The following is a 10839-nucleotide window of genomic DNA, read 5'->3' on the forward strand; positions in this document are numbered from 1 at the left end:
AGGTCAACCCTTACTGGTATGATTCTACCTAAATATGTTACCATCCTTCAGGATATCTTTTTTTGTTTTACCCTTTCTTTTTTAAATGTACAATAACCGCAGTAGTCCCATTTGTCTTTGTAGAAAGTAAACCTTCTTTCTGCTAGAGTTTAGACTGCAACAGTCTAAAATTATATATATTAACTTGAAAGTCAAAGATATTTGAATTGTAGTCTGCAGAAACCAAGACGGTCACTTAAGTCCCCGTAATAGAACATGTCAGTTTGTAATTGAAGCAGCAGCCGGCTGCCTTTTTTTTGTGAGGAAAGGGCTCTGCCAAGTCCTCAACCCTGGGCACGCCACACGTAATATTCGTACTGGCAGAGAAAAAGAAGTGCAACCAACACCCCTGTAATCTCCGGGTCATGTCAGGAAATGGGGGCAGCTCGTTTGGGGAAACCCAACCGCCATAAATTCAGTGAATCTCGCGTTGTGTCTCAATGTCATGACAGTTTTACAATCTGCAAACCAGTTGTCAACTACAAAGGGAGAAAAAGAATGTTTTTACTTTTTAGTGCCTCCTTAAATGTTTCCGGTGAACTTCTTTCAACTGTCTCGCGTCATTTTATTTCTTCATTTTTGGTCTCTCTTCATTCTTGCAGCTGATTTTGGCGTATCGGCGAAAAACTCCAAAACCTTACAGAGAAGAGATTCTTTCATTGGAACGCCATACTGGTGAGTAAAACGTGACTACGTCAGAGCGCCACTAAGAGAAAGAGCTATGCATGATCTTAGACTGGATTACAACTTCTGTTTCGTTCTTTTAATTAAGATATTTCCTCACATAATTTCCTCCAAATCCAAACAGTCCAATTGTTTGCAATGTGCTGACACATTTGCCATAAAGCCACATTTCTAACTGTAGACTTGTGAACCATCCCTACGTGAGTTTTATGAGCAGATGATTGTGGCTTTTTGGGAACACTTTTCCTGCCACCCATAAAAACGTCCATAATACTCAAAAGTGTATGATGTTGAATATACACACATGGAATGCTGCAGGGATGACGTATTTTTGGAGGCCAACCATGAAAGTTTGGTTTCCCCTGTCAAAAAGCCAAAGTAATTTTTAAAACTGGATTTTTTATTTTTTGCATTAAATACACTAGGTGGTTGTGGCTGTTTTTTAAATCTCTTAAGCTTGTGTTAACCACCAATGCTGACTAATTTCCAGGTTTTAAGACTTATTCCTGCAGCACTATTCAACCCAACACCTCAACTCACTTCTTTCATGTTGTTGGCTCTCTCCTCTATACCTGAACAAATTAGAAGGATTCCCTTTTGAAATCCCCACAGCGAACCTTGTTCCATTGTTTTCACCAGTTATGCAGCCAGTTAACCATTGACTCCAACAGATGATCATCCTTCAGGGATACACACCCCAGTTCAAACATGGCCTTGCCCTCATTTTTCACAATCCTGAAAATATCCTCACAGTTTTATACTTTTTTTTTTTTTCCTTGAATGCACTGATTAGTAAAGTCAACAAGAAACGGGAAGCGTGTATTTGTTTCTTTGCACTTAATTAAAGAGCTCGGGGGTTACAGAGCAATTCTGCAGCTGGTCAGCAAACACACACTGATTGGAGAAGTGTGCTCGATGTTGACGCCTGCAAAATAATGACTAAGAGAGAGGAGGACCACTCCTTACCCCCCACCCCCAGTAATCAGCTGTTAGTCACTCCCTGTCGCTGCTCAGATAGAAACATTGTAAATACCACCATTTTATCTTTATGATGCCAAACTATTGGATCATGTTGGGACTGTTGTTTTATATGACTAGCTGTGTTGATCTGGCTAAACGGATGTTTACTTATTAGTTCTGTCACTTGATGCTTTGCAGTTTCTGCATGCATGTAAGACTACGTACCGCCTCTAAAGTTCAGTAATCCCACGTTGATATCTGAGCACTGTCATGGGATGTTGATATTTTCCTTTTTTCTTTTTCAACACATATGTGTGCTTCACTTTTTTTAATATATATGAGGGTATTTAAAAAAAAAAAAAATATATATATATATATATATATATATATATATATATATATATATATATATAATATTTTAATACCCTCATATATATTAAAAAAAGATAGTCAAGCTGCCATTTAATTAATATATAAATATATATATATATATAATTTTTTTAAATTAAATTGCAGCTTGACTATTCCTATTAAGCATGTTTTAAGGAAAAATGTTGTGTAAATCAATGTGCAGTATGCCTTCACTTGTTAGCCTTCAAGTTAAACACCATGTAGATGTTCTCAATGTATATTATAATAATATTAAACATCTCTGTCTCAGGATGGCCCCAGAGGTGGTAATGTGTGAGACAATGAAGGACGCCCCATACGACTACAAGGCTGATGTCTGGTCTCTAGGAATCACTCTGATTGAGCTCGCCCAGATCGAGCCCCCGCACCATGAGCTCAACCCCATGAGGGTGCTGTTGAAGATCGCCAAGTCGGAGCCTCCCACCCTGGAGCAGCCGCACAAATGGTGAGGATCCATTTCAAAATGAATCTGAACTAGCTGTTGTCAGTAAGGCTATCATATAATACATGCAAATTGTGAAGGGAAAACGGGAATATTTTAACCAGGAAATTTGAGTAAATTAAAATAAAATGCTTTTACAACCCCCGATTTGATCTTGGCATAGATGGACCAGGGCTTTTACATATTTCTTTCTAGATTTTACCGAGTCATCTTTTTCATTCTACTAGCACATTTTTGCACATCCGGTGCCCTGTAATTTAGACACTCTATGCATCACATCGTCCTCGCCCCCTCTCTGCCTGCAGCCCATTGAGCCATCTCCACAACTCTAGCAACAACTCAGGATTTAAGGATTTAAGCAAGTGCCAAAGTAAATTGTTCAATGTTATGAGTCTGAATGTTCCATAGCAGGAAATATAGTGCCACAAAAATCAGTCGCTGAAAGGGATGGGGGAGCCCACTCACCATTCCTCTTGAACGCTTTATTTTACAAAGCACAGCTGTGCACTAAAATGACCCACATGTACCAAGATCACATATGTGGGAAAGGTTTTATTCAAATGTTCTTTTATGTTGCAGTTATTCCTTCATCCCCTTCCCTCCTGCATACCACCTTGTTTTTGATTACTACGGTTGTCTTGTATTCACTCAAAGGTCACAGGAGTTTAAGGATTTCCTGAAGAAAGCTTTGGACAAAAACCCAGAGACTCGTCCGACTGTAGGACAACTCGCGGAGGTAGGTGTGATGCAATGTGTGCGCTCATAACCCAGCAAATGTTACACAATGCTGCACTTTAACATACGATGGAACATTGTCCTTACGCAGTCCTTATCTGGCACCGACGCACATACACGGGGGCCGTTTTAATCTTCTATTTTAAGACCTGAATGGAGTGATCTATGCCAGGGAAATGAGCCGTGGAGGGCACTGGCATGCGAGTGGGAGGCGAATAGAAGGTGTACAAGAGTGGGGATGGGAAGAGAAATATGGCATAAAAAGTTAAGTGAAAGAACAAAGCTAAAGAATTTTTTTTTTAAAAAGCTGACGAAAGGGAAGTTGACATTCAGGAAAATAAGTATTGTTCACTTTTGAAGCACACTGTTAAAACATCTTCATCTTAAGGACCATGGAGCTTTTTGTGCCAAAGAATTTAGAATGCTCGGGATATTTTTAATGAGAGGCTGACGACTTTAAACCATAATATCTGAGCATGAATTCTGCCAAAAGTTTTTCGAAGTACGGAGCAAGAAAAATGAGAGAAAAAGTGAACAGGGTGTGGATTAAAGCACGAGCAGAGTGTCTATTAAAAATTCAGAGCCGCAGTTTCCTGTCTATGTCCCACAGCTGAGGGAATGCCAGCTATTTACATTCCTGTCCTCAGCCAATAGTATGTCTGCATTACCCTGAGCTCGCCACCTCTGGCAAATTAGAGAGAGGCAGAGATGAAAATCCTAGACCCCGGGGCCCACTGGGAATTTTGCATTTGCTCTCCGGGGGGGGGGGGGGGGGGGGGGGGTGTAAGACGGGCGCGGCCCGTTTTTTGGTGCCGTGCTGGAAGTTTTAGATGTTTATCATGCCTGCTGCTCCTTACGGCTGTTAGATAGTATTCGCTGTAGATAGCAATGATAGCGTTCCATTCATTTGTACTGGAAGTTACCGTCAGTCTATGTGACGAGCGTTAGGTCAGACTTTGTGTCTGGATATGGAAAACGGATGTAGTGCAGGAAGGGAACATGAGGATTATAAGTAATCATATTAAGAGAGTGTAGGTGTTAAACTGTGTGAGGTGTGCGCAGCTGACAGAAATTAAAAGAAGAGCATTCATACAAAAATCATAGAAGCAATACCCTTATAACTCCATAACTTACTCAGTGTTATTTATGAAGACCAAAATGACTACTTGTCTAACACCAGATCTTTTCCCAAACGTAACCTAATTATAACCTTAAAAGCAAGCCGTAACCTCTGAACCACCCTTTTATGAAGTGAAGAATGACCAACACTCACTCACTTTGCCAAATTTGTGCTCACTCAGGGTCTAAAACTCAAATGTATCCTCACAGAAACAGAAGTACAACTACACACGCACACACTCGCAGGTAATTCTGCCTTCATGCAGCCCCTTCCTCCGGTCCCCTAATGGGCCATATTGTTCACATTTAACCTTTTCACGCCTAGCCAAGCGTGTAAGAAATCGCAGTCCTCCTTGGGTCCAAAAGCAACGTGAAGCCTAAAAGAGAGGACATAAGCTCCACTGAGCCACATCTTAATCCATAATGGCAGTAAAGAAAACATAGCTGGATTTAACAGGGCATAAATATCACACCGTTTGCCATCTTTTCTTTTCTCTTTGATATGCCAGCATGGGAGGTCTGACTTCACTTGTTACAATAAACAGTTGGAAGCTGAAATCTCAGACTACTGTAGGTTTTATAATGGTGCCTGAGGGGAAAGGAAAAGAGGTGCCCAGATTGTCATTTATTTTACTAAACAGTGTAGGCTTTGATCAGTAGTGGATACTGGACAACAACATCTTTCATAATCTGGGGAATAATGTACTATTCTCAGGTTTTATATTTGAATGATGAATCGTTTAGTGGTACTCAACGTTTTTTGGCATCAATGTCTAGTGACCAGCATCAGAAAACCTGATGTCGTTAAATGACTTCTCTCTAAACTCTAAATCACTCTTTCGTTCAAGCTTTTTCTCATCTGATGTTGGTGCTTGATTCCGTTTCAACTTTAAAGAATCTCAGTCTAAAAATCGAGCCTAAGAAAGTCCTTAAAGACACAATTTGACTGTTGAAATACTCAAGTAGATGGCCTGACCCTTATTTATTTAGGTCTTTTTTATTTACGTTTGCCCTTAAATGCGCGTACACTCACACACCTTAACTCTCATCTAAACGTCACAAACTTTGAAATAATTTTCCGAGGATTATTGCAGCAAATTCAAATGCTAAAGCCCCACCATTTGTTCATCTCACTGCGTAGCACCACAGGTTTGTATGGCTTTAACAGTGCGATGGCCGACCTCTCAGCACGTTGCTGTGTACTCAGGAAGTGGTGGTGTGGTCGTAGGAGTCTGATTCTGTTGAACAAGTGAGGCTCTCCTCTATATCCGTTGCTAAGCTTGTTTTTGATACTCGATCATAAAATTACTTTTCTGTATTAAATAAGGATGGCCGAATTACTTACACATCGCGTGTGCGTGTGCGTGTCATATTCCCACTGCGATTTTAGTAATTGGTTTGACTTGAGAAAATAGCAGGCTGTTAGTCATTGGAGAAGTTAAAAGCTGAAGCCTAATGCAGCTCAAGGACAAAGCCCCTGCACACAAACACCTGTGCTCAATAAATGTGCGAACGCACCCGACTTCATGCTCCAGCACCGCTTGTCGCCTTTTCCCTTTTGTCAGCTGTTCAAATTAAATTACACGGCGGTGCAACGCATGTGAATAATTGATGATCGGCCGGCACTCAACTTTTAATTTTAGCTTTTTATTCTCCTTGCACTCAGCTGATTAGTGCCCCGTTTGCACTCTGGCAAAACACACAATTTATCTTTAGCAGCTGGAGAAGTAACGACGGCCTGCTTTTAAAGGAGCGAGGATGGAACAGTGCTCCATCAGTGTGCCATTTAAAGAGAGGGTTTGCATTGCAGAGCCACTATTGTTGTGGCTGTTCAGGAACTGGCAGATAGAGTTTCCCCTGCAGTGAAAGTCTCCTGTGGCTTCGCCTCTTATGTCGGTTGTCTTCTCTCAGCCCCATGGGCAAGTTTATGTATCCGACTGCAAATTACTGTATTTTCAGCAGAATTTGATTTCTTTCCTTAGCCTACCTTCATCTTTTTCTTTTATCATATTCCTACTTCTCCAATAACAGATTAGTACTGGCAGAATCCCTCAAGCAATAGTCTGATGGTTTAATGATATTCAAATACATGGAAAATGTGTTTAGTTGGCCCCCAGCTAAAATAGTGTTATGGTTGTTAGAGGGTTTATCTTTTGTTCACATCAGGCCTTTTACAACAAGTTGTAAAACACTGGTTTTGCTATTTAAGTGCCAGTCACTGTGCATTTTAACTGATAATGAATTAACCATCTCACCTCTGTCCCGTATCCACAGCACCCTTTTGTGAAATCGGTGACATCTAACCGTCCGCTGCGGGAGCTGGTGGCCGAGGCCAAGGCTGAAGTCATGGAGGAAATAGAGGACAATAGGGAGGAAGGAGAGGAGGACGACAACATGGAGCTCACTGTGGTACCAAACCTAGACTTTCTTTGTTTCTCTTCTTTTCTGTCCAAATCACTTTCCAAAAAGGAGACGGTCCATGGGTTTGGTTGTAAGAGTACACGTGATCCGGGTCAATAATGGGACGGTAACCTGTTGTGATCTGACTTGTACTAACAACATTAGACGAGTTATAATTAGAAAAGATCTTTTTTGTTTTAGTGTTGCTGAAACTCACAGTTATGCATTTACCTGCACATGCAACCATACACAAAACAAAACATATGTTTTATGCCTTAACCAGGCACTTCCCCTGCCTTTTTGAAGCATCTGCTTGTTAACCACTTTGAACAGCATTTTGTGGTAAACGACTGAAGGTCCATTCCGCAGAAGCCATCCATAAATCCCCAGAAGGCATAAGATTAGAAAGTGACACACAGTAGCGTAAGAGTGCAGTTTACCTCCTGCCCTCGGCACAAACAACGGAACAGAAACCGGGATACTGGCATTCACCCACACCCGCGTTTAAAAATAGGTGCTACCTTCGTCCTCGCCCCTGTATAGAAACGCCGACACTTCACAACCCCTGATGTATTTACTACGGTTCCACATTGTTCTGTTGCTGTACTGTTGTTAAAAAAGAAAAAAAAAGAAAAAGAGAGAAAAGACAAACAGTTTACTGGACCCCAGGGACGCACAGTGATAGAAGACCCTAAAAATACTCATTCTAACAGGAAGCGGTTACCAGACAGATTTGTTAAACATGGATGATTTTCTCTCCACGAAAGTTGATGTTTGCCCACTTATTTCTGTCTCCCTAATGTCAACAGTTAGTGTGATGACATCACACCAGTGCGGTTTAAGAAAGTCTAAAATGACTGCTCTTTCCAGACATCTTGTTGGTCAAACAATGTAGGTGGTTGAGTAAGTTTATGAGTTTGTCAAGTGGGTGTCGTTTTCTTTATGTATTTAGTTCCCAGATAAAAACCGACTAGATCATCAGGGTTTCAAACAAAACATGTAAAAGCACAAATTTGTTTTGTTACTAATGAGCGATCTAACCAGCCAGACGGGGATGTTTGCTGAGACATTAGAAAGACAGAATCCAACCATAAAGATGGTATTGTTTACCACTGCGTGGAAGACAGCGGAGAGTATTTTTCGAGAAGTGGAATTTCTCCGTTTGATTGCTGTGCAAATAATTATGAAATAAATAACTTGTTTTCAATTACAGACCATAGAGTTTCCCATATTGTCTAACGCACGCCTGGAGCCTCCTGTAATTGGATTCAAAATTGTGAAAATGGCCTCTTCCCGAGAATGAATATAATTACTGCAGAAACACTATACTTTACCTTCTGGTTGCTAATGTTTTATGGTGTATTAGTCAATCATTTAGTGCCCCTTATTAATGTATTCTTTGATAGTTTAAGATTGTCCTTATTGATCTTTATCGATGGCTTAAAAATACTCGTCCCTGGTTTTCAGACATGATTTACACAGACGCACACCTGATTATGTGTACTTATTACAGATTAGATAGCCATCTTAGCCGTAGTGTGAGAAGAAGCAGTCCAAACAGGAATGATGGCATTCCTACAAAAGCAAAGGCTCAGGTTACTTCACAGAAGGTGGACTTTATCCAATAACATTAGAAATCCTGTGTTAGTCAGTCGCCAGCAGCTTAAGTTAACACATCACATTAATTTTCCTGCTAAGGAAATAAGCTAACTGATATATTACCCAAAGACCTTTTTTTATTATTTTCATTTAAAACATATAATTATTTTTTACTACAAAATGGGATGACTAAGTAGGATTTCAGTTGGACCTCAACATTTGACTTGACACACTAATGACTTAGAACATTTTGTCACATGAGCGCATAATGACAATTCTCTTCTCCTTCCCCCTCGTTCCTTAAGTCTCCAGGAAAGGAACCGTGCCAGACCAGTCAGACCAGTTTGGAAGGAGAGCAGTCTGTGGACACCCCAAGCCCCACCATGACCTCCCCGACCACTCCAATACCGCTGCTTAAGAAGGAGGCCAAGGCAGATCCACCAACTGAGGAGCAGCCAGGCCCCATCTTGGTGGTCCCTGTCCCCCTTCTGCGGCAGAACCTCCCCGTGAACGTTCCAGAAGAGTTGGATGACAAACTGGCCGACGAAGTCATTCTTGAGTCTGAGAGCGAGGCCTCAACCAAGACCTCCAGCTCAGATTCGGGAATTGAGGATGGGAAGAGCACCCCCACATCGGAGGAAAAGGTACTCTTTCAAGTTTTAGATTTAGAAAATTAAATTGTATTGACTTTGGCGTATAATATAATAATAATAAAAAATTAATTTGAAGGTTACTGTGGAGACCCCCGAGACGGAACAGCCCTCATCTCTCCAGCCGGAGGCATCTGAGGAACATGTTGACATCATCATAGACTCAACAGACCCAGAGCTGCCCACGACCCAGGTGGCCGAGGAGGAGAGCAAAGGTGTGGCTAACTGGGGGTTACCAACTCCAGACCCGAGTCCCACTACAGCCACTCCCGCTCCCTCCTTTGCTCCGTCCCCGATGCAGAGGCAGCCTTCTGAGTCAGATGGTAGCCCAACCAAGGGTACCCCAAAGCGGACACCGACGGGAGGAAACGCAGAGGGTGTGTCGCCTTATGTCACTGGAGGGATTATAAAAAAGCGGTCCTCTTATTCAGGCAGCATGGTGTCGGAGAGCACGGACATGTCCATCCACAAGGAGACCATCTCACTGTCAGCGAGGGTGAGTCAACATGAAGCAGCCGGATCTGTCCTGCGTGAATATTCCTTTTGATCTCCTTAGTTAAATGTCAAGCTGAATTAACCCGGGATTTAGACAAATCCTTTATTCATTCAAAATGTGCCTGCAGAAAGTACGTCTTTGAGGCGAAATAGACAAGTATTGAAGTGTAAAAGAGCCAGCTCCCTGCCTCTGCAGGAAAACCCCTCCTTGGAAAAACTATTTCTCGGCACCCACAGAGGAACTGAAACTGCATTGTGTTGTGTTTAGGGGTGTGTGGGTGTTAACCGTCTGAAACAGAGGACAGCCTGTCTCCATCAGGCATGCACTACCCATTGCATTTAGGGAGGCAGTGGAGAAAGATACACGCTAATGCTCTTCAACGTCTATTTGTTTTTTGATTGGTTACAGTTCATGCTGAATATTGATTTATTTCTGGAGTCTATTGACACTATTTGTTGTTATAACTCTGATGGATGAAAACCAAATCTCCAAAAGTCAAATTATCATTTTTACACCTCCCCATGGTAAAGCATTTTTGACACAAACTAATTACAAAAAAAGGAGAACTTTTGTAATTCAGAGACATAACGATCACAACATTGGTGCTTTATCAAGAGGGAGAACATTTCATCATTTATCACCAAGCCTGTCTGAAGCAAAATATGCAACATTTTGCATTCATCGGGACCAACAGTGCCCTCTGTGTGGGCACAGTCCAGTATTCGCCAGCGTGAATGACGGTTTCTATGCAGCCCATTGTCGCACTGCTGCTTCTGGAGGCTTGTGGGCCCGACTGCGATGGAAACCCTATTGACTGCGTGTGGAGTCGTGTCCGTTTGTGGTGCGTTAAGTTTCTCCAGAACAGATTACTCAGCTGCAGCCCACGGTCACAGTGACTGCTTTTTGGACACAAGTGTTTGTGTGAGACTGTGTGTGACTGTGTGTGTGACTGTGTGTGTGACTGTGTGTGTGTGTGTGTGTGTGTGTGTGTGTGTTCATGAATTCCTCCGTCTGCACAGAAGCGCTGCGTGTGTTTTTGTCAATGACGAGTGATGGGGAAATTACAGCCTGAAACACAAATGAAGCCGAGCTACAGAATGACCCGTGTGTCCCTCCGGGTGTAGTGCCGGTGTGTACTTACACACTCCAACACACAATCGCATAGATTTATTGCTATTGTAAAAGTGTCAGTTATGAATCGACAGTGCAAAAGTAGCATCCGGTAGCTGTCATTCATGGCAACGGCCTCACGCGTTGTCTATTAGCTCAGCTGTAGGCGGTTCATTTGGAAGCTTTGACAGAGT

At 42.0% G+C, this 10839-nt stretch overlaps 1 protein-coding gene across 4 annotated transcripts in view; it reads left to right on the forward strand.

Annotated features, from left to right (window-relative positions):
- The window catches only part of stk10 (serine/threonine kinase 10), a 35032-nt gene that overhangs the window by 16667 nt on the left and 7526 nt on the right, over positions 1-10839 (forward strand). For all 4 annotated transcript variants that reach the window (XM_034551003.1, XM_034551006.1, XM_034551004.1 and 1 more), the window contains exons 5-10: positions 642-714; positions 2345-2539; positions 3191-3272; positions 6665-6799; positions 8695-9033; positions 9119-9535. In XM_034551003.1, the coding sequence (XP_034406894.1) occupies positions 642-714; positions 2345-2539; positions 3191-3272; positions 6665-6799; positions 8695-9033; positions 9119-9535 (1241 nt within the window). The remainder of the gene's footprint in view (positions 1-641; positions 715-2344; positions 2540-3190; positions 3273-6664; positions 6800-8694; positions 9034-9118; positions 9536-10839) is intronic.

The sequence above is a fragment of the Cyclopterus lumpus genome, chromosome 14 (genome assembly GCF_009769545.1).
Source record: "Cyclopterus lumpus isolate fCycLum1 chromosome 14, fCycLum1.pri, whole genome shotgun sequence".
NCBI classification, from domain to species: Eukaryota; Metazoa; Chordata; class Actinopteri; order Perciformes; family Cyclopteridae; genus Cyclopterus; species Cyclopterus lumpus.